The 22609-nt window shown below is 49.4% G+C and overlaps 8 protein-coding genes across 8 annotated transcripts; 6 read left to right on the plus strand and 2 right to left on the minus strand.

The window, feature by feature from the left end:
* Nucleotides 1-122: 122 nt before the first annotated feature.
* TRUGW13939_08120 (uncharacterized protein) lies at nt 123-2443 on the plus strand (the record flags this gene model as incomplete). Its single annotated transcript, XM_035491256.1, has 5 exons — nt 123-328; nt 389-1110; nt 1200-1641; nt 1704-2004; nt 2060-2443. 5 exons carry the CDS (start codon nt 123-125, stop codon nt 2441-2443), a joined length of 2055 nt encoding a protein of 684 aa, XP_035347149.1.
* Nucleotides 2444-3563: 1120 nt separating this feature from the next.
* TRUGW13939_08121 (uncharacterized protein) lies at nt 3564-4730 on the plus strand (the record flags this gene model as incomplete). Its single annotated transcript, XM_035491257.1, has 6 exons — nt 3564-3802; nt 3865-3989; nt 4049-4201; nt 4256-4456; nt 4509-4634; nt 4687-4730. The coding sequence occupies 6 exons, from the start codon at nt 3564-3566 to the stop codon at nt 4728-4730; spliced, it is 888 nt and encodes a 295-aa protein (XP_035347150.1).
* A 917-nt stretch (nt 4731-5647) lies between these two features.
* Nucleotides 5648-8743, plus strand: TRUGW13939_08122 (uncharacterized protein; the record flags this gene model as incomplete). The annotated part of the gene is made up of 6 exons (XM_035491258.1): nt 5648-5707; nt 5767-5874; nt 5923-6254; nt 6309-7252; nt 7303-7732; nt 8398-8743. The coding sequence occupies 6 exons, from the start codon at nt 5648-5650 to the stop codon at nt 8741-8743; spliced, it is 2220 nt and encodes a 739-aa protein (XP_035347151.1).
* Nucleotides 8744-9177: 434 nt separating this feature from the next.
* Nucleotides 9178-10005, plus strand: TRUGW13939_08123 (uncharacterized protein; the record flags this gene model as incomplete). Its single annotated transcript, XM_035491259.1, has 1 exon — nt 9178-10005. The coding sequence occupies one exon, from the start codon at nt 9178-9180 to the stop codon at nt 10003-10005; it is 828 nt and encodes a 275-aa protein (XP_035347152.1).
* Nucleotides 10006-10423: 418 nt separating this feature from the next.
* TRUGW13939_08124 (uncharacterized protein) lies at nt 10424-11212 on the plus strand (the record flags this gene model as incomplete). The annotated part of the gene is made up of 3 exons (XM_035491260.1): nt 10424-10537; nt 10599-11092; nt 11158-11212. The coding sequence occupies 3 exons, from the start codon at nt 10424-10426 to the stop codon at nt 11210-11212; spliced, it is 663 nt and encodes a 220-aa protein (XP_035347153.1).
* A 329-nt stretch (nt 11213-11541) lies between these two features.
* On the minus strand, nt 11542-13156 carry TRUGW13939_08125 (uncharacterized protein; the record flags this gene model as incomplete). Its single annotated transcript, XM_035491261.1, has 4 exons — nt 11542-12125; nt 12177-12838; nt 12925-13081; nt 13141-13156. 4 exons carry the CDS (start codon nt 13154-13156, stop codon nt 11542-11544), a joined length of 1419 nt encoding a protein of 472 aa, XP_035347154.1.
* Nucleotides 13157-15651: 2495 nt separating this feature from the next.
* TRUGW13939_08126 (uncharacterized protein) lies at nt 15652-17142 on the plus strand (the record flags this gene model as incomplete). The annotated part of the gene is made up of 7 exons (XM_035491262.1): nt 15652-15862; nt 15916-15935; nt 15996-16100; nt 16165-16400; nt 16457-16603; nt 16657-16752; nt 16806-17142. The coding sequence occupies 7 exons, from the start codon at nt 15652-15654 to the stop codon at nt 17140-17142; spliced, it is 1152 nt and encodes a 383-aa protein (XP_035347155.1).
* A 2665-nt stretch (nt 17143-19807) lies between these two features.
* TRUGW13939_08127 (uncharacterized protein) lies at nt 19808-21508 on the minus strand (the record flags this gene model as incomplete). The annotated part of the gene is made up of 5 exons (XM_035491263.1): nt 19808-20083; nt 20152-20316; nt 20423-20998; nt 21047-21144; nt 21208-21508. 5 exons carry the CDS (start codon nt 21506-21508, stop codon nt 19808-19810), a joined length of 1416 nt encoding a protein of 471 aa, XP_035347156.1.
* Between the last annotated feature and the right edge of the window lie 1101 nt (nt 21509-22609).

Below are 22609 nucleotides of genomic sequence, written 5' to 3' on the forward strand. Positions count from 1 at the left end.
ATGACTCAATCTTCGTATATCGAGTCATACTGCACAGCTAAAAAATTCCCCCAGAAGAGAAGAAAAAAAGGAAAGAAAAAAAATTAAGAGACATACTTCTTCATGCCTTGTATTTCAGGATCATGCAGCAATCCGGTCCGCGGACCCGTCGCAACGGGACTCTGCAGTCGTGCGAACCGTGTCGCAAGTCCAAGCTCAAATGCGACCATGCGACGCCAGTCTGTGGCCGGTGTATAGCAAAGGACATTGCCCATAAATGCTTCTACCATCCTTCGCCCATGACCAGAAAAGGTCAGCCTGGCAGTCAGTCGTTTGCTGATAGCCAGCAGTAAGAAATCTGTCCAACAATTTTTACATCTGCGCTTATTTTGATGTAATTTTACTATAGAAGTACCCCGATTCACAGTCCGACAACTTATCCACTACCACCACCACCACCAGCTGCACCAGAAAAAACCTGGGTGCCGTCTGGCTACCTCGGCGCGTCCAACTTGTTTTCCATCCTTCAAGACTGTGGCAACGAGATCCCTACGGCCTTTGAAACTCACAACATCGCCATCCCGCGAAACCTGCAACCAGACCCGATCCCCACCGGCGCAGAACTGCTCAGGATTTTATATCAGTTTCCTGTGTGCGACGTGCTCATTGCCCGGTACCAGGCCAACGTGCTCGTCTTTGCCGTGCCGGATACGCTCATCAACGCCATCGTCGGTTCTGTACGACATGCGCTGGAGCACTTTGATGAGCCTGGGTTAAGCACGCAACTCGCGCGTTTTGCGCACATGATTTTTCAAAACTCGTCGAGGCCAATGGTCGTCAACAGATCCATGACTGTTGAGCAGTACTGCGCCTCGTTCACGGGCCCCAATTTTCGATGGGAGGCTATTGGGAACTATTTCGCCGTTGCGGGGATGGCGCTCGTGGGCACGCCGGAGAATGATCCGGTGCTAATGGCGGCGAATATTCACAAGGAGACGCTGTTGAGTTTGCTGATTGAGGCAAGTGATATCTGCATCAAGTTCTGTGAACATCCGTCGTCGGTGAATGAGTTGCTGGTGTTTCATTTGAATAATGACTCCAGGCTTAAGACACACCGGTACGGTGATATCGGTATGTTGATTTCTTGATTTGTTGATTTGTTGATTTTATTTCGGCGTTTGATAGGAAAATAAAAGGGGGCATTAGCTGATCAGCATAAGATTACCTGTGTTGGCGCCAGATGGGGGTGCTTTGGTCCACCATCACCACCGCCGGCCTCCACCGAGAGAGCGGACCAGAGGACGACTGTCCCTTTTTCCTCTCTCAATGGAGGAAGCTGTGTTTCGTGGCCAATTACAGCAGCGACAAGAACCTGGCAACGTTCATGGGACGGCCGCCGCTGATCCCCCGTCGATATTGCAATGTCAGCGCTCCGCTTGATATAAGCGAAGAAGTGCTCATCTCCGGGTCAGAAGCAGTCGGACAGGCCGTCTCCCAACTCGATGCTATTGGATGGAACCAAAACAACATATACCGTGTCAGCTTTCTTCGTCAGCGGTTTTTCATCGCGCTTCTGCGTGAGGAGGTGCTCGAGATTGTCCTGGGATGTGAACAGGGCGACGAGATGCTGGTTGACACGGTAGAGTTTGAGAACAAGGTCAAGTAGGTAGCCCATGATTTTTTTTTTTCAAGGCATACTATGACTGGACTAACGAGATTTGTAGTCATATACTGGAAAAGGCCAAAGCGAGCTGGGACTCGACTCCCTCGCATTTGCGGTTCGATCACCAGGAAGGCGGCATTGCCGAGATCTCTTCGCATGCGTGGATGAGCCGGTACCCGCTCATCATGCCGTATCTCGAACACCTATACACGTTTTTCCTCTTGCGGCGAGCGCTCGTACAGCAGACGGGCTCGGGCCACGCGGAGCTCTTTGACACGGCGAGAGAGGTGCTGTCGACAGTCACCCATATCAGCGGGAACAAGGAGCTGATAGTTGATCGAAGTCGGCATTATGCGTGGCTGGTACGACCCTAATATAAAAATCGGATCATAAAATCTAACACTTAGGAACTACTAGATGCTATCGTATGGCGTCGCCAGCGCAAGCGTGCTTGCTCTGCAGCTCCTGCACGAAAACCAAGGACGCATAGCGTACGTGCTGCCGGGCCGCACCGAGCTGATCCGGAAACTGACCGTCTTCACCTCGTCGCTGTCGTGGATTACACGACCGGACCATGGCGACTATGCCCTGTGCATCGAAGCGGAGAAACGTCTGACGACGGTGCTAGACGAGATTCTGGACCCGACGCCACGGCCGCCGGCCGCCCAACAGCAGTCGGATGTAGCGGGTATGGATAGCTTGTCGTCGACGAATTTCGACAGTTTGTTTGAGGGGTATGATTTTGGGGGCATGTCTATACCGGGACATGGGCTTTTTGCAGAAAACATGCCCTGGCCGTGATGAATTTGTCCTTGGCACCGGTCAGTGTACGACAAAAGAAAGGGAAGGTGGAAACGAAACGAAATCACCTAGGCGAGTCTCCATCACTGTCATCTTCCGAGACAACGGATAGAGTTGGAACTTGGATCACTAGTTCGTCTGCTCGCCGTGAGACATGCTGCCAAGCCCCACGTGGTTGTCGCGCGCACGTGTGTGGTATGAAACTAATACGTAGTCGAGATGGGCGCGGCGCACAAGCTCTAGAACCAGCATATTTATACCGCAACAATCGTAATCAATAATAGAGTAGCGTGAATACAGTGTCATATTAGTATATATGCCTCGTATCTAATGTGTTTTTATACTTTGGTGCTTGAATGTCACTGATAGAAGGTCGTTTGCGTTCCAAGTTCCATGGTTCCAGGCGTCTAATTTAGTGGAGGCTTATATGCCGCTAGTACGTAGTGCTTTGACTGTAACTATGTACTTCTAGTAGTCTATGTACTTGCGTCTTCTATGCACGTACTGTATTATAATGTGCTGCAATGTCATGTCATGCAATGTACAGGAGGAGGTCACCTGATAGCAGCCGCTGTCGCGTCTTGAGGCAGGCGCGAGAGAGCACAAAACAAAACAGGCAGGTGCGAGCAAAGGCAGGCACGACCGACTCGGCGCTAGTCCGCAAACACACTAGCGCCGCATGTCAAGCCGCGGAGGGCTCTCGGCCAGTGACGTGCGCGCATCCCGCCACGTTCTCTCTACAGATTGATAACTCCAGCGAATCCTTCGGCCTAGTTCAATGTTGCTTTCTACTAGTACGCCTGATGCAGCCATGGCGGCGCTGTCAGCCAGCTTCGATATCGGCTTCTCGGCCAGCGTTTCGCGTCCTCGTGCTCCACCTGGAGGGCAGGAACGTTGTTGCGACTATTATTTGCCCTGCAGCTAGCAGCAGCTGTTCGCCAACTCTGCTGTTCGCGGTCCAATCGAACAGCAGAAGAGAAAAATAATATGCAAGTGCTTCCGCTCACAAAATCCATTTCGAGATCCACTCGACTCTTTTTTTATTATTACATCACATCTCTCTCCCTCGTCCTTTTGCACCATCACAATCATCCTCTCTGGCTGTATATGAGCAGCAGCCATGGATGCGGTCGTCTCTCGTGACTTTGAAGACTGGCCCGACTGGCCGCTTCAAACTGCGCGAAGAGTTAGCTATGCCTCGGCCACCACGCAAAACTCAGAGTCGAGTCTCTTGTCCGCCCGCAAGTTCGCATCGCCGCCCAGTCCGCCGACATCTCCCGCCGTGAGCGACCACACGCGAAGCTTGGGCTTGCTGCCGGATGAGGTTATTCGCTTGAAGCTGAGTCGATCAGTGACCATGTACGCGTTGACCGGTGTCTTTTTTTTTTATAGAGAGGGGTCTCTGTTAATGCTTGGGCTAGATCGTTTATTCGAAAGTCGAGGCTATTTCGCATTCAGTACGGATTCATCGATATTATCAAGGAAGCCAACGGCACCCTCAAAGCCCTGGAGATGGGCGGCCAACAACACACTTTTGTGCATACCTGTGAGTTGCCGCGTGGACCACGACATGACAGGCTCTGGGCTGATGGAAATCGAATATAGTTGCCAACTCTCGACTTCCCGTACCACATCTGGAGAACCCGCTGCTGGCCGACGATACGCCTCTTCGAGTATCCTTTTTAGACGAACAGACCGTGCAGACATCGAATACCACTTTCAACACACAGCTCTCTTACACCTTTGACCACTGGGATGGTGAGCACTACCTGTTTTTGCTTCTTAGGAACTTTTGTAACAAGGTTATGATAGATTGCGTCCGGTTCCAGGAGATCCTACTCGCGTCCAAGTTGATATTTATGGCGGGTATTGCCGAGGCCAAGTCCAAGGGACGCGGCGAAGAGTGCATCAGCCAGAATATGCGTCTGCTGCGCGGACGGCATGAGCGCGTGGTGCTGCTGTTTTTTGCCAATTCACAGCGCAAGGAACGGAAACGATATGTCTCGGTGCCGTGTGAGTTGTTTAAATACTTGAAGTGTTATCAGACTACAAACTAATGACATAGTGAACTGCATTGACAAGATCGACGTGCCCAAGAAGGCTAGCCGGCCGATCTCCTTGCACCTGCTCCCCAACTTTGAGCTACTGGCAGAGATGAAGGTGCTGCAGCTGCAGTTTCTTGATGATGACGGTATTTATTTTCTGCTCCTTCTTCTTTTTCTAGCTAGCTAATGCCAAAGCAGAGCGGAAAAAATTTGGCGAGCTCATGACGCAGCTCCTCGACTAATGTTTGAACTTGGCCGGCGTTGGATATGGAATTTAGACTGGATACTGGATACTGGATACTGGATACTGGGATATACGGTGTATGCATTATGGAGTACTGTAGCGATTTATTACGGACTAATACCCATGTTTTTTTTTTTTTTAACTCCATAAAGAATACTAGTAGATCTAGACCCTCGTATCCGATATTCGCAGCGAGAGACCCACGGAATGATATATTAATTATTAAACAACTGCTCTGGTCTCAACGTCTTTGGTCCCTGCTCGTTATGGCGTGAGGGAACATGTGACGGGCGTGCCCTAATCGGCAGTCTCCAGCACGTGCGCCGTCATCCGGCGCGTGTTGGCCCAACTTAACTAGTGCCAGTCAATGCGCCTCTCAAGGTTTATCGCTCCTTCAGGGTCCCCCGATCGCGCTTCGAGCCAGTCCAATGAGTCCAGCCTGTGCAGCTTGGTTCCTTCTAAATCTTCTCGTACCGCGTTAGCCTCGCCGATAATAATAAATGGGTCTTGCGTCGGGGCCTATGGCGAGTCCGTTGGCAAAATGTGACGAGCACGTCGCCAGACATATTAATAACTGGCGAGCAACCGATGGGCCCTCGTGCAGGAGGCGTCTATTCGTTGCTGCAGGCTCTGCTTTCTACTTCTGCTTCTTCTTCCACTCTTTGTTTCCTCCTTTCACTACGTCAAGAGCTTTCCAAAGCGTCAAAAATTTCTTGAAATCGTCGGTATACCATCTGGGTCACCGAATCACACCCCCACCGTCGCAGCCTCGTGTCTCATAATGAATTGAATGAATCCCCTCTTCGAGATCTGAGCCGGGATACCTCTCTCTTTCATACGAATTTTCTATCGCACACTACTTCTATCGCCGCTGATTGATCCTCTGCTGTCTTCCCAAAAGGGGAAACCGGCACCATGGGCCGTCTCCATCGCCTGTACAAAACCGACCGAGCCCGCGATTTCGACCATGAGACGGTATTTTTTTAATTTTCCCTTCCAACTATTCCCATTGGCGAATGGCTAATGGAATATAGGATCGCTACGTGCGCATGCAGCAAATCTACGATACCATAGACCGCCAGAAATTCCAATGGGTTGTCGTCTTCGTCGCCGGCGTCGGCTTCTTTCTCGATGGATACACAGTACGTACATTTCCCAAAACTGTGGCCTACAATAATTGACCAGTCCAGCTCTTTGCTAGCAATATCGCCCTTCCCATGATCACCTACGTCTACTGGCAGGACGACATTAGTTCGCATCGGTCCACCTTTATCAACATTGCCACCCTCGCCGGCACCCTGGTCGGTCAAGTTGCTTTTGGTTTCTTGGCTGATAAAAATGGCCGAAAGAAGATGTACGGAGTCGAGTTGGTGCTGCTCATCACCTCTACCCTGGGCGTGACCATGGCCTCGACCGGCACCCATGGCAGCATGAGTATCTTTGCCTGGCTGATATGGTGGCGCATTGTAACTGGTATTGGTGTTGGTGCCGACTACCCGCTGAGTGCTGTCATTACTTCAGAGTATGTCGAATCCTTTAGTTGAGCATTAAAGACAAAAAAAAACTGATGTATCAGATTCGCTCCGACGAAACACCGCGCGCGCATGTTGGCAACCGTCTTCTTCATGCAGCCCCTGGGCCAAGTCGCCGGCAATCTCGTTTCGCTAATCGTCGTGGCCGTGACTAGAAGCAGCGGGAATACCGACCCCATTCGCGCAGTTGATATCATGTGGCGATGGGTGATTGGTATTGGAGTGGTGCCAGCCGTGGTGGCTTCCCTCTTTCGATTTGCTATTCCAGAAACACCTCGCTACTTGCTTGATATTGACAACGACCCGATCAAAGCCGAGTTTGACGCCAGTGCCTTGTTTGGCGAACCCGCGAATGACATGGACCCCGAATTTGACCGGCCGTGGGATGGGGCAACCCTGCCTGCCTCGTCGAGCTTCTCGCATGTAAGCATAAGCGCTGGTGGGTCGGTGGACGGTTCGTCGTCTATCGTCGGTGGAAGTATCGCCACCAATACCGAATACACCTTGCACCCTCCCACCTTGCAGTCGCATTGGCGACTAGCTTGGAACGACATGGTCCACTACTTCTGGGCTGAGGGTAACTGGCGCACTTTACTGGGAACCTCGCTTGCCTGGCTGTTCCTCGACTTTGGCTTCTACGGGATAGGACTATCGAGCCCGCAGTTTCTGGCCAAGATCTGGGGGTCGCTGCGCCTGCACGACTCGGCGCCGATGTGGATGACGGACGACGACCCAAATGCCAATGTCTTTGACATGTTTTTTGATACCTCTGTCCATGCAATGGTCATCCTCAACACCGGCAGCGTCGTAGGCGGGCTGCTACTGATCTTTATTGTGCCCAAATTTGACCGCGTCTCGCTACAGAAATACGGATTCATGGTGCTGGCTGCTCTTTTTATTGCCATGGGCGTCATGTTCATCACGACGCAGAAAGAGGGACCTGTTGCAGTGGCGCTATGCATTATTGGGCAGCTCCTATTCAACCTTGGTATGTTTTTTTTGTTTCTTCTTGTATAACTTCCAATTCTGACTTGCCAGGTCCGAATGCCACTACTTATATGATCCCCGCCGAAGTCTTCCCCACGCGATACCGCGCATTTTGTCACGGACTCAGCGCCGGCGCCGGCAAACTAGGCTCGATCCTGGTGCAGTTGCTGTCCGCATACTACAACATTGGCAGCACAGGCACAAACAACCACCAAACGCAGCGGTATGGATGGATTCTGGTCGTGTTTAGCGCAGCCATGATCATCGGCGCCGCCGTCACCCACTTCTTCATCCCGCCTACCCAGCGCCAGCCACGACGACAACAGCAGCAGCAGCAACGGCACTGCTCGTGCAGCGTGACCAGTTTCTGGAATGGAGAGAAAGAGAAAACGCTGGAGACGTTGGCACTTGGGCGTTTGGGTGAGAGTAGTCGGTATGCGGTGCGGAGGACGCGGTCGGTGCATCGTGTGAATGTGCGCGCGTACGAGGGGTGATATATATCTTGGAAATTTAGAATTAGAAAATGTTTGGGTTTATTTGTTTATGTTGCCTTGCTGCGCTACATCTACATCTACATCTACATCAATGTTGATGGGACGCGTAATTAATTCATGTACATATTGATAGACAAAGGAATGACTATACATGTATCATTAACATTTTAAAGCTAGACTATATAATTACATTTATGTTGTAAAGAGGTATTGAATATTGCTTCCTATCACATAGGTTTGCTGCTAGTGGCTATACCATGTGTGCATACAAAATATGGGTAGCACGCACTAACCTAACGTGGCTATTGCCGGCAGGGGCACAAGCTGCTACTTACCACTACCAACCATCACCAACCATTAATTACCAGCCCGCTAGACAAAGCTAAATTACTTAAATAGATACCACCCATATCTCTTGATAATCATTCTACAAGATCATTCCATTATCGTCCGTGAAGATCTTCCATGCATATGAGATTGTCAACAAAGACCTTAATTCGAATTCGACCATGCACCTTTCGCCGAGGAATAAAGTCATGGACTATCGCACCTGATATTTTTAATTACACTTCTGGCCGATTTCTGTGAGTTTATCGAAATATGAAAAGTCTTTGCCACACACGATCATGTGCTGAGCTTTTATTCTTTGCAGATTCAACGAGGAAATTCGTCTCGCGGAACGCCGAGTTCAATTCGATGTGAATGCGCTTGCAGAAGCCGTATATCGTTCCACCAAACGATCTATATCTGACCTCGCATCGATCTCGAAACTCGCCGAAGGAGGGTTTAACCGCATCCTGCAAGTCAGGTTCAAAGACGACTATGCGGTAATTGTCAGAATCCCATATCACTCAACCGTTCCAAAATGCCGCGCAATCGCCAGTGAGGCGGCAACACTGGATTGGCTGTATTCTCAGGGTCTTCCAGTGCCACAGGTTCTCGGATATTCATCTACGCACGCAAATCCTGTTGGGACGGAATATCTTGGAGAAACTTGAAGGGACGCCTTTGAGTGACAGGTGGTTTACCATGGATAACAAGGAGAGAGTAAAGGTGATGAGACAAATAGTTGATATTGAGAAAAGTTTCATGAGCTTTTCTTTCCCAGCATCCGGGAGTTTGTACTTCCAAAGGGATCTTGAAGAATCGGAGCCTTTTATACCCATATCTGATCAGATTGTCGTGGGTCCAAGCACACAGCTTGAATGGTGGTACCGAGAGTGATCATTACTGGAAAGTAATCGCGGTCCATGTGAATATTCTACCCCGGAATTTTCAGTATTCAGTGACGTAACTGATATATAAGCCAGGGCAGACCTTCCAGGCATGTTTTGAAGCTCCTGCAAAACGAGAGATTGATTTTTGTCAACGATTCGGCAAGCCTCGCATGCATGTGGAGCGATGTTTACGAGAACTGTATCAATTCAAAGACATGTCACCGTCTTATCACGCTCAGTTGCTCTCTGAATATCTAAAATTGGCGCCGCATTTGGAAATTCCTTCGACGCATCGCTTCTCTCGGCCAGTACTTCGACACCCTGATCTTTCTCCGAATAATATCTTGGTCAATTCCTCCAGCGATATAGTGGGGATTATCGATTGGCAAAATGCAGTAATATTACCACTTGGCCTGTGTGCTGGCATACCAGACCATTTTCAAAACTGGGGGGACCACGTGTCAGAAACACTGAAAAAACCAGTATTACAACTCCCCGAGAATTTCGATAAACTCAGTCAAGACGAGCAAGACTCAATACGGGAGACAATGCGAAAACGTTTAGTCCATTTTTACTACGCGGCGTTGACTATGAAGCATATGCCCGACCATTTTGATGCTTTGCGTAATGAAAATGCAATGCTTCGGGTCAAGCTGTTCAGTTGTGCTGGAGCGCCGTGGGAAGGAGATTCGTTGTCCCTGAAATACGCCTTGCTTCAAGTCCATCAGAACTGGCCGACGAGTCTGGGTCGAGATGATACCACAGAGTCCGCTCCCTGTCCGGTGCAATTTACCGAAGAGGAAAGCAGGCAGTGTGTCGACAAACGTGAGCAGGAACAGGAAAAACTGCAAGAGTTAAGTGAGATGAAAGACGTCATTGGTATAGACGCGCTGGGATGGGTTCCTGATGATGAGCAGCTGGAAAAGTCAAAGAGGATTGCCGAAGCGATCAAGGAGGGCTTGTTGGCACATTCGGAAAATGAAATGGAAAGAGCTGCTTTGAGTGCGCACTTTCCTTTTGACGATCATGATGAAGATGCATGAGCAGATTGCAGGTCCTCAAGAGCTATTCAAAATGTCGACGTGGAAAGTATCGATATAAAAATAAAAGATATAAAAATAGATAAGGCTAGTCACATGACCCCCCACTGCAACACATAAGCACGGTGTCCGATTGGGCCGACCCCCAAATGCGACCGCGTATGTAATAATCTGCTCAAATGGACGCTCTCCCCACCAACAGACCTGACTCACGAAATAAACCGGTAACTTTTCGGTCATGCTTTGAGTTTAAGATGTTGTTATCGTCGATTGTGGCCTGTGATTGGCTGTGGATGCGCAAATTCGAGTCGTTTTGCGACTGCCGCGTGGACTACATATGATGTCGCTTCCCTCTTTTTTCAAACTTCACAACTTCAACTTCATCGTCGACTTTCGACAATTCGAGCTTCAGTAATTCATCATGGATATGGGCAGTATGACAATGGGCTCTGCCACCACCACGGCATCGGCCGCCATGAGCTCGATGACCGGCATGTCCGACATGGACATGGGCGGCGGCAGCTGCAAGATTTCCGTACGCTCTTTCTTCACTTTTCCTTCAAGATGGAAATACTAACTAACCTGCCTGTGACTAGATGCTCTGGAACTGGGACACCATCGACGCCTGCTTCATATCCACCAGCTGGCAGATCAAATCGCGCGGCATGTTCGCCGGCTCCTGCATCGGCGTCGTCCTGCTAGTCATGCTGCTCGAGGCCCTGCGCCGCATGTCCAAGGAATACGACCGATACATTCTGCGTCGCTTCAAGCGCCAAGTTGCGCTGGATGCGGCGTATTCCAGAAACACCACCACCACTACCACCAGCGACCCTGAAGATGATCCCACGAACAACAACAACAAAACCGCGCGACAAAATGCAAAAGCAGTGTGTACGCCGCCGCTCCGTTTCCGGCCATCCATCGTTCAGCAGAGCATTCGCGCGCTGCTGCACATGGTGACTTTTGCGGTTGCGTATTTTGTCATGTTGCTGGCCATGTACTACAACGGATACTTTATTATTTGCATTTTCATTGGCGCGTATCTGGGTGGGTTTGTGTTTAGTTGGGAGAGTATCGCTGTTGCTGTGGAGTAGGTTTTTCTTTTTCTTTTTTCCTTGATACTATTTAGGACAAAAATGCTAATGCGTAGGACAGACCGAATTCGATGGCCACGGCGGCGACGGAGGAGGTTACAGTGTGCTGTGGGTGATGAATTACGACTTGCTTAGTATATAGATCTAGATGTCAATTGGTGTACATATAAATTCCTAATGAATAAAAACTATATTAAATCTATATCTATAAACGTCACGTCACATAAACATAGTCAGAAAAAAAAAAACAAAGAGTGTAAAGTTAACATGACATAAATGGGTAACAAGAATCATACATCGCTCGTGCTCGCATGCACATAACATTTTGAATGTACATATCACAAATCCACAATTTGAAATGCCAAGTGATTTTCTAAAAAAAAAAAAACTCCCCCAATTATAGAGAGATAGTCTAAGAGAGTTTTGAAAACAAATCCTTTTTTTTTTAAAGAGAGAGAATCTTTTCCTTGTCCGTCTTGCCCTCGGCTTGGATCTGGCGACGACGCTCGCGCGCCACCACCAAGCCGTATGCCACCGTCGACACCGTGCCGGCGAGCGCCATGGCCATCAGAATCCAGTATCCGCGCTTGTAAAGGGGGGCGTCGTCCTTGGTAAAGCAAAAGACAGCGACAATACCGCCCGAGTTGCCGACACCAATCACAAAGCCAGACCCGATACTGCGCTCCGCGTGGCCCTGCATGTTCATCAGCACCCAGCAGATGATCACGGCGCCAGCACTAAACGAGCCCATGGTGATGAAGCAGATGCCGAGATACTCTGCGGAAAAGTGTTCGGAGCCGTGCAAGGACAACATGATGGCCAGGCCGATGATGATCAGTAGATCGCCAAAGAGAATGAATGGGTAGCGAATGGCATATTTGTCTGAGAAATATGCCATCACCAAGCAGAGTCCGAGAGCAGCGGCAAAGGGCGGCACGCTGTGCAATTGGGTCTGGATGGTTCCGTATCCCAGGGCTTTGATGATGGTCGGGGCAAAGTAAGCAAAGGCGTAGATGGGGATGACAATGGCTATTTGACTGGTTAGAATATGAAAATGTGCACTAGTCCCAGATAACTTACTAAAGTACATGATCGCAGCCAGGTACCCCTTGGGGTCTCTGAAGAATGAAGCCAAATCAGACTTGGTCACCTTGACCTCGTCATCCTCGTAGTTGCGAGTCTTGGCAATCACCGCGGCCTTTTCGTCTTCGGTCAACCAGGATGCTTGCTGGGGGAAATCGGCGCAGAAGAAGAGGGCGGTAATGCCGACCAGGATGGATGCAACGCCCTCCAGCAAGAAAATCCACCGCCAGTTTTCGAGACCGCGCATGCCGTCCATTTTGGCAATACCAGAGGCCAGCAGGCCACCAAAGGCGCCAGCAAAGATGACCGAAGACCAGTAGATGGTGAAACGCTTCTGGGCTTCGGCGCGCTTGTACCAAAAGCTGATCAGATAGAAACTACCGGGGAAGATACCGCTTTCAGCCCATCCGAGAAAGAAACGAGTCGCAATCAGACCACCGTAGCTCTGGACAAAGGCTTGGCCGAGCATGACAATGCCAAAGGCAATGATGCAGCCTGACAGCCAGATATGCGGCTTCAGCTTTTTCATGATAACGTTGGATGGAATTTCAAAGATGATGTAAGGAATGTAAAAGATCAGTAGAGCGACGTTTGCCCGGTTGCCGTACAGGTTCAGATCATCCGGCATGCTCATGGTGAGCGCATTGGAGATGTTGACTCTGGAGGCGAGTCAGCACACGAATCAAGGGATGACAGTTGAATCGACGATGGAGTCAATCATCAACAAGAGGGCCAGTTGACATACCGGTCCAAAAACGCGACCAGGTAAATGCCAAACAGCATAGGCATTACTCGCATGTCAATCTTGCGAACCAGCTTGGCGTCGTCGACGTTGGACGGGAAAGGAGGAGCATCCTCCTCGCTTTGCCCGCTTGAGCCCGGGACCGTGTCGATTTTATCCTCTGCAGGCAGGTTAGTGATTAATTGATTGAGTTCGAAGCAAAAAAGCAAAGTAAAATACCTGTAACAACACCCATTTTGGCGACGTGGTCGAGATGCGTCGGCAAAATCACGAGGCTAGCTGGAGAGAGAGAGAGAGAAGGTTCAAGGAAGGAAGCGGAAAGGAGCAGCCAAGGCAGCCAAGCACCAGACACGTGAACAGGACAAGCAAGCAACAAACGGCGCTCTCTTGTTTGATCTCCTCTCTCTTGTGTTTGTTTCACAACTCAAATCCGAAGAGGAAAAAGAGCGACGGGCGTGGCATCTAGTAGTTAAAGGACAACTAACTAGTGATGCATGACTACTATTTAGTTCTATGCTGCCAGTGGGGATCGGGTTTAAGTCGTACTTACCTCGTTTGCCGTGCGACTTGAGACTAGGCGTCGTAGTCGATGAGCGAGACCGCAATCGCGCAATCGGCGCGGCGAGGTGGCACAGCAGCAGAAAGAAGTATTTACTCGATTAGGGGGAGTAAGACCTTGGGACAGCGTGTTACATCAATTGCTGGTGGCGAACGGCTGGTGTCCCTTCTGGCACGAATTCGTGTATCACCGAAGATAAGATCCGTATTGCTGCCCTCTTAATTCAATAAACCAAAAATATAAATCGGTACTATAAGATAATCGCACTGATGATCCAAGTGCACGTCCACCGGTTTGGCCGAGGAAGGATTGCATCAATGCACATAAAAAGAAGCATTAAAACTGCACCGAATAGCGAAAAGAAGGAAAAAAGGGAAAACCCAAGGGAAAAAACACGAGGTGTGGGGCGCGGTAAGTTTATTCTCACACTAGGCCGTATCTAGAATAGCCGCGGAGACCCCTCGCCTTCCAAGTTCGCTGTCTGGCTGCGCATGGGGAGAAAGGACGGACCGGGGTAAGTCCACTAGTGGAGCCCGAGTGGGCCGCTTTTGTGGGTCCAACCGAGACCCACTCCCCTTTAGCGGCGTCATATTGGTGGCCAGGGACTGGTTTTCCAGCACTACTTCTGCTTTGGGGCATGTGGGTCACTGCTTAGTCCGCTCCCGGATTGCAACCCCGGTCGATCAAGCAGTTCCCGTGTGGAGCTGGCCAATCAGCATTGCGATTCCGCGTTGGGAAAGGCCCACCTCTTTTTGCCCTGTCATTGGCTGGTATTAACGAGTTTTGACGACGAAAATAATAATAAACCCTGTCTGTTTCTAACTCTATTTCTGTTATAACCAATTCTAGCCCTCGAAAATTCCGAATGAGTTATTTCCGCACAGTCCAAAGCTACTAGTAGTCGTCAGCTTCGGCATTCGGTCGCTCCGCTGCCGAGTGGGGGAGAAGTAGAACCTCTCTCGCCTCGCAGCATTCCATGATCAGTCGTGCGATAGAACAACAAACAACAAACGCCACATTGCCTCCCCTCGTGCAGTGGCTTCATTAGTTAGGATACTCCGTATGGGGTACGGAGTATTGAGGAAGAAATTTCCGCTGCTAGGGTAGAAAAATACGGGAGTAAGCAGCCATCAGAAGCGTTAGCCCCCATCGGAAGGACGCCTAGATAGGCCTAGTTCGTCAACCTCCAGTCAGCCTGTCGTCGCATCCTGCTGTAGTAAAATTGTACCTTCTCACATGTCTTTCTTCGTTTTGTCTCTTGGCAACGGAGAGTTTCGCAGATCTGTTGGATTTTTTCTGCAATAATCGTGATGATAAGTCTGACAATGCATAAACAAGGGCAGGGGGGAGTTTAAGCGGGCCATTTTGTTGCGTCTCCCAATTTTGGGATGCTCTGGGTGATCGATCTACATATAAAAACGCGCATGGACGATCGTCAGTTCATTCGGTGACGATGAGAAAAGCGATGATGATATGAATGGTGCACTGATGTTTGCGGCGGTGGATCAATCCTTCCGACAAACCAGCGCTGGATCTTGCCCAAGCCGATTTAGCACCAGTCAAATAAAAACCCACTGTCATGCTGCCTTGAAGGATGTCTTCAGACCCCAGTTTCCTGTCTAGCGACCAATCCAGTCTCATTACTGGCTCGTGTCTGCAGTCTAGGAGACGGCCCGTTTGGCATTTGCATTATTTGCCCTAGGTAGTATCCATCTGACTGGCGGAGATATGTTCCAACGATCAACCTAGAATACACTAGTCCGCCTACGTAAATAATAACAAGAGGAATACTAAGAATAATACGTACCCCGTAATCATCTGCAGGTAAGCGACGTGACTTCTCGGTCTTCCTACTCCCATTTATCCCAATTCATCCTCGCCGATTCTTCGGTAGCTCGCCCCGGACAAAGTTCGCTAAAATAACAATAGACCAGGGGAGGGGAATTTTAGATCAAACTTATTTTTTCAGACTATGCCAAACGAATCGTCACTCGTTAGACTTTGAGTTATTGGCCCTTTTGCAACGACCGGCAGTGATTAATACTAATACTATCGATGCGGCCCGCCGCACCTCTGGCATTCCTACCCTAGGTGGTCTATAACAGCCGTTCCTGTTCCTCACAACCTCCAACTCGTCTTTCAGAGGAATCGGTAGACTCTTGCCATTAAATATGGCTACAACGACGGCTTCGGCCGCGCAGTCGACCTTCGTTCCGTGGCAGGACCCTCCTCCCGGTGTGACATCAAATCCGGATAACCCAGAGTCGCTTACCTACAAGGCCAATATCACCATTGGCATAGCGATACCTGTTGTCACCATCTTTTTTGCCTGCCGGTTCTGGGCCCGCGCTTACATCAAGAAGACATGGATTGTGGAAGACTGTAAGGACTACTGCATGCTGATATTGGACCGCTTACTGACTTGTCTTGGATAGGGCTGGTGACGATATCATGGGTGAGAAAGATATGAAAGAAAACAACCGGAAAGTAATTACTAACTTATATTTTTTTTCAGGCCGGTATACTAGCATACTGCGCAGTCATGAGGCTCGTCATGGAACACCATGGTGGGCAACACGCCTGGGACATCACAGCGAAACAAGCCGAAGAAGCCGGATATGTAGGTTTACTCTTGTTTCTCGTCTCGCCGCCAGCCCAGCTAATTGTGTGTGTGCTTTCCACAGTGGTTCAACGTCGCCTCGGTTCTGTACGGTGTCTTTATTATGTTTACCAAGATGTCTGTGCTATGGCTTTACCGACGAGTTTTTTCTCCCATGAAATGGAGTCCCTTGGACACGATTATTTTCGCCCTCATCATCATCATGATAGGTTTCTACGTCAGCACAAGCATCGTCAAGATCCTGGAATGTCTACCGAGAGCCAGAATTTTCGACAAGTCCATTCCCGGGTCATGCATCAAGTTCGTCTCAACAACTAGCCCATAATTTTACTGGAATACGGGCTAACAATTCCCAGTGTCTCGGCTCTTCTTAACGCCAGTGGTCTATTCAATACAATCACCGACTACATTATTCTTCTTTTGCCCATGCACGCTGCCTGGAAACTGCAACTGAACCGTACCAAGAAGCTCCTCGTTATTGCTGTGTTCACCTTTGGTCTCTGGTATGACTCTCTCGGTCTCCGGCCATACGGAATCATGATATTGACTTTAACAGCGCCCCCGTTTTCAGCACCGTTGGTTTCGTCGTCCGTATCCAGTATAGTGGTAGTTCGGATACCACATGGACTCAGCCCGACATTCTTCTCTGGGGGTGAGTCTTCTATCTTCTTTCGATGCTGTACACAACGCTAACCAATATACAAGATGCGCCGAGTGTGTCTCGGGTTTCGTAGTCGTATGCTTCCCCGAAATGTCGTTCTTAATCAACCGCAAGTCTCGCAAACGCAACTATCCCCGCCGCCCAACCAACAGCATGCTCGAAGCATCGACCGAAGCCGCCCAATCGCGCTCACGGTCACGCAAAATGGCCAGTAACCGCGACGACCTGACATATTACGAGCTCGACGACGATCTTGTCTATGGCGTGCGGGTCAGTCCGTCGGCCAGCAATTCGCGATTACACGAGCCGGCAAACGGGACGGTGCAGGTTCACCATGAGATCACGATAGAGTCGACCAAGAAGGAGGATTTTGTTCGATAAATATAAAGCTGCTTTGCTCTAAAGCTTTTTTTTTTATTTCTATTTCTGCACATACTCTTTGAAATGGGTTGGATTGATTGGGATTGTGGGATTACTTTTGGACGAAAAAATTCACATTCGGTACTTATATGTAATATTTTTATTAATTGATGTATAAATGATACCATGGCGCTTGATATTGCCGTTATGCTATTCTCAGGATTCGATTCATCATGAAATCATGAGAGTAAACATATTACGTACAGAATTTTTCTTATTTCATGGCACTCTTCAGCTTGTCGATCGCCTCCCAATAGTCTATCTATCTCTTCGGTAATCCTCTTAGGCCACGCCCGTGCGTAACCAATAGTGAATACTACTTACTACTGCGGCTAGAATATTCGATACTATTAAATAATGTAAGAAGCTTGTTTTTGTAGCTTTTTTCTTTTTTCTTTTTTCACCCACTGCCCAGTTAGGAAGTTTGTACCCCTGACCAGTTCCACTTTGCTGGGATTCGCCTACCGTTCACCCTTTGCCCCTCTTTCTCTTTTCATTGCTGAAAATTTGTAAATTCTTCACTGGTTGGCCTTAAAGATATTTCCGTCTACAGGAATGACGAATTGCCCACTCACGCCACTTAAAGTGAGAAGTACGGAGGATTGCTCGGAGGTTAAAGGTCGAGGCGAGGCGACATCTGGAGCTGACGTGTGACAATCGGAGGATTTTCTTAGTTGGCTATACTATTTTAATAATAGTAGCAATAATATCAATATTATAAGTTATAACAGCAAGCATTACCCGTATTATTGATATTCCAGATGTTTGTCAGACTCATATTTGGAGAGTTATAAGCACAGACATTCCCACCATGAACTCGGCCTGATCAGATCATCATCATTATTCCTGATCACCATTGTTTCTCTCGGCACCTAAAGTCTCCACCTAGTTTTGCGTGTAATGACGCATGTCCTCGTACCAAGTTTTTTTTTTTTAAGTTTGTTTGTCAAACCTCGTACAGGAGATCACCGCTCATCGGCACGCGAATTTACCAGCATGTATTGTTCCGGATCCTGTTATCCGTACTCTGTAGATCGTCGAATATCGGCATTATCTGATTCTTATTCCTATATACGAAGTGTATATGTAACTAGCTAGCGCCATCCAGGCGAACCCTTCAAGGAAAAATTGGACGCCTTGTACTACTGCCACGTGGAATTACGTATTTTCGCCCATGTCAAACTCGGAGTTTTTTTTTTTTTTTTTTTTGATGTCTGCATAGGGATATCCTGGCTGGGCAATATCGAGAATCAGCTTATCTCCATCCGCGAACAATTACAACAACGTGTGTACAAGGATCATCTGTCATTTCAGACTCAGATTATCAGACTCAGACCATGTAATAATACCCCCTTGACCGCTAGGTGAACGAGATTACGATGCGCGGAAAGTACATATCTAGTCCAAAAATAATTACCGATGCGGAAGCTCCATAGCCCTAACAACCGCTAAAGCCTGACAAGTTGACAACCCAAGACCCTTTTTCTTCAATTTTCTTTTGACATGACGATCAGGCGGCATTTGCCTTTTTTTTTCCGGCCAGCACTCCGTTGGGCCATGTACCCGCTCTCCAGGATCCGAGACCACGCACTAAATCCTGCCTAGGAGAACACTTGCAGTGGAGCAATGGTGATCCTTGGCACGGAAACAAAACACGGCACGAATAAATAATATAAAAAAGTTCAATTAATAAAATCAAAATAAGCATTTTTGTTATGCATACGAGCCACATGACTAGATGCTTGGCTAACTACTAGTGTTGTTCATCACCGATTTACAGTTCGTACTCGGGGTTTGCTTTTTGATGCCTTAGATAAAAAGGTGGAGTCAGGGGTAGGTTTGACTTTAGGGTTTGACTTCGACGTTAACTGTCGGGCCTGAGGCTAGAGCATGTCAATGTTGGTACGGAGTACCTGAGTGGAGCCGATGTGAACATGGAGACATAGAACATGAATACGTAGGTGATACTAACGTGCAAAAACAACTGCGAGCACCTCCTTTCTGTCTGATCCAGACGTTTCAGAGTGTAACTCATCGGTCCATTTAGCAAGCAATCGATATCCCACAGCCCAAGGACATGGGTACATGGGCGGCTGTTGGGATGCAGATGTATAATGGGACATTTTCTCATTTTCTGGCTAGCGCATGACTCAAAAAGCGCGAATTTCAGCCCAGGGAACAGCAGCTGGATGATGAACGTCCGGTTCATCGTGGGGGAGGGGGCGGGGAGAGTTTTCTCAGGGGGAATAGCCAGAGATGCTCTTCCAGACGAAGGAGTGAAGTTCAAGCGTACCCGATCAAGACGCGCAGGCCACTCCCACGTGTTGACGAAGCCGGTGCCAACCATGACGATACCCCACAGCAGGGTGATGGTGCTGAGGAAGATCCGGGGGCTGAGCTTCCTGGCGAGTACTGGAAGACGGTGTAGGCGGCGAAGAAGGTGCCCTGATGATGAGGGAGTAGCGCGTGCTGTGTTCAGGAGCAGCTCTTCAGCAGGCTCAGCAGGTCCATTGCCAGCGCAGGACTCGTGGACGACGCTTCTCATACCCAACAACACGCATGAGAAGAGTTCTTATAGTAATATAATTTTTATGATTTTCATGATGCACTCGGTACTTTTACAAAGTCAAACTTTTGCCCTAGGAGCCTTGGGCGGGTGTTCCAGCTCCCACCTCTCGCGGAGAGCATTGGCCCTCTCGGATTTCTTGGTGAATCCCTCGAACAAGGCTGGAAAGCCGCCACCGAGAGTGCGAATATCCTTGGGCCGACCAGTCTTGACGTCGACGTATGTGGTTGTGCCTTTGATCTGGGACACAATAGCCTGTTGCTGGAGCGAGAAGAGCACAGTGGTGCCGCCGTTGCGAGTGGGCTCAATCTTTTCCTGCCGATAAGCGGCAATGACCTGTTGGAGACATTGACTTATTAGTACATGTACTCTTAGCGAGGGAGAGAGAGGGAGGAGTCACGAACCACATCGGGGTACTTGACCTGGCGCTTGATCTCGAGGTCAAATCTCCGGACCATAGGGGCAACCGTCTTGCCGTTCATGACCCCGGCGAGCTCCTCAGCGGAGAGGAACTCGTCGTAGCTCTTATAGTGTACACCAGGGCCGGCACCAACTGCTTGGCCCAGGGGCTATATCTGCATGCATGCATGGCTGAGACGAGTATACATGTAATGTCTTGCCTAGGACTCAATTGTTTCTACGGCAGACTAGTAGTAGCTGTTATTAATTTCAAACCACCACGGGTTCGCCACCTTTGCTCTCTACCACCGCCTCTCCCCTGCTAAGTGCCATGGCCATCTTGACCTCCCACTCCCAGGCCGTCAGGTCAGTGTCCTCGACGCCTGCCCGGTCCTGGCCCGTCTTCGGCTTCATGCTCGCGTTGCGCTCCGGCCGGAAGAGCGCCGCCAGGCTATACCGGTCAACAAAACGCTGCTCACCAGGCGGGTACTTGATGCGGTGCACGTTGCTGCGTAGCGCACCGCCTGTCCACTGCACCATGGCGTCGCCGAGGTTTACGATGAGGCAGCCAGGCTGCGGGCGCACCCACCGCCATGCGTCCTCGTCAAGGGCCGAGTCGCCGGGCGTGAGGACCTGTAGGCCGCCGACGACGTTGGCCAGGAGGGTGATAGAGCCAAAATCGGTGTGGTGAATCATACTCGTGCGGAGATCCTGGGCGCCGGGGCTGGCGAATGCCTTGATGAAACGCACCACCGTGCCAGACAGCTCAGTCGGCCGCTGCGCCGCGGCAAAGGTCTCGACCGGCAGCGAGAGCTGCTTGGCGAGCGTGTGATTGATCAAGGTGGCAATCTGCTGCGACTAGTTGAGAAACTTCTTAAAGTAGTCGATGCGCTCGATCACGAATTCCGGGAGCGCCTGCAGGTCGGCGTTGCCCATGAGACCATCCTGGCCGAGGTTGAACCATTCGAATCGGCCTGGCTCCTCCGTTTCTGTCTTTGCTGCACCGCGTGGCTTGAATTTTTTTTTTTTTTGTTAAATGGTTAGCATCACGGTGCCTTTACTCAGTAGACGTTCATACTCTAGAAAACTTCGCGGAATGTCGTGCAGGTACTGATGCTTAACACTCTCGGGCAGGTCGAAGATTTCCTGGCCAATGGCGAACAGCTGGTCAATGCATTCAATCATGGCATCGCCCATGCTGTCCCCGCGCAGATCGAGAAAGAAGAAGCCAAGCTCCTTGCAGGCGGCCACCACCTTGGCATCATTCTCACGCAGGCCTGTGAGCGACACTGTATTCATGGAGACAGTGGGAATGTCGTCTGGAAATGGCGGGATGCCCTCAAACAGCTTACTAGAAGCCATTTTTATTCTGTATGTAGGTTGCTTTCAAGAGCTGTTGAGGAAGCTATTCACCTTGTTAGCAGCTAAAAAGGCACTGGTATAATCAAACGAAGCAAAGAAAAACAGCCAGCTTACAACAGTTTGTGGCGTTCCCTCCAAATGACGCAGCAGGCAATGTGCTGGCAGGAAGCCGGCGCAGCACATATATTTGTCGACATACCGGCCACAGGCCAACCTGCGGTCACGTGGAAGCAAACAAAGAAAACAGTTATTATTAGCGAACCACACACAAACCCTGTACTTATCCTTACACACGGTCAATCCAGTCATTTTCCCATCAAGCAAAGCTGTCTCATGCGTTCTAGAGCCTCAAGATCTAACCTGCTTCGTCCAGTTCGACAATACCCGACTACCTAAAGGTGCGACTGGATGACAAATACTACAAGCTGATCGCCAGCACGAACGATCCGTGTATCGAAACCCAGTGGGTAAGCCTAAGATACGCTCTAAAATCTTAAGAATATTGCAGCAAAGAGCAGCGAAACAGGGAAACCAGGCAGGGCATAGGCTATCAGTACCCACAAAGTGACAGTCATAATGCAGGGGAGGTTATAGCTTGTCCTGCGCTGTAAGGTAAGCTGAGGTCGACGCTCACTCAGATGTCCATGAAAAGTATGGTGAATGCTGTTCCAGTTACTGAAATTATCTGGTGATCTCCTGGTTAAGTGAGATTTCTTTCCTGGTTGTAGGTTCTCGCTGTCTATAAAGTTATATAATCCCGAGCAAGCTTCCGCAAATTCTTCCCTCTTTGTGCATTAGAGACCTCCAGCACAATACCAGGATAAGCTGTGATGAAGCGCCCAGGGGTCAGGTATCAATGGCAGGAGACATACCGCACTTTATCGCTGACGTATTCCTGAAGTTGTTGGTCACGCTCTAGTGGTTTTAGCAGTTGTAGATGCTTGTCAGGTGGTAAATGGATCGTTCTTTGTTCGTCGTAAGATACTTTGGTATGATGGCTTTGGAGGGCCTAGAATATCCCTATAGCGTTCCCCACAGAGAACCTAGCATCAGATGGCTGACGCTGGGCTGAAGCAGACGGGGTTAAAGGAAAGTTGATAT

The sequence above is a fragment of the Talaromyces rugulosus genome, chromosome IV, assembly GCF_013368755.1.
Source record: "Talaromyces rugulosus chromosome IV, complete sequence".
NCBI classification, from domain to species: Eukaryota; Fungi; Ascomycota; class Eurotiomycetes; order Eurotiales; family Trichocomaceae; genus Talaromyces; species Talaromyces rugulosus.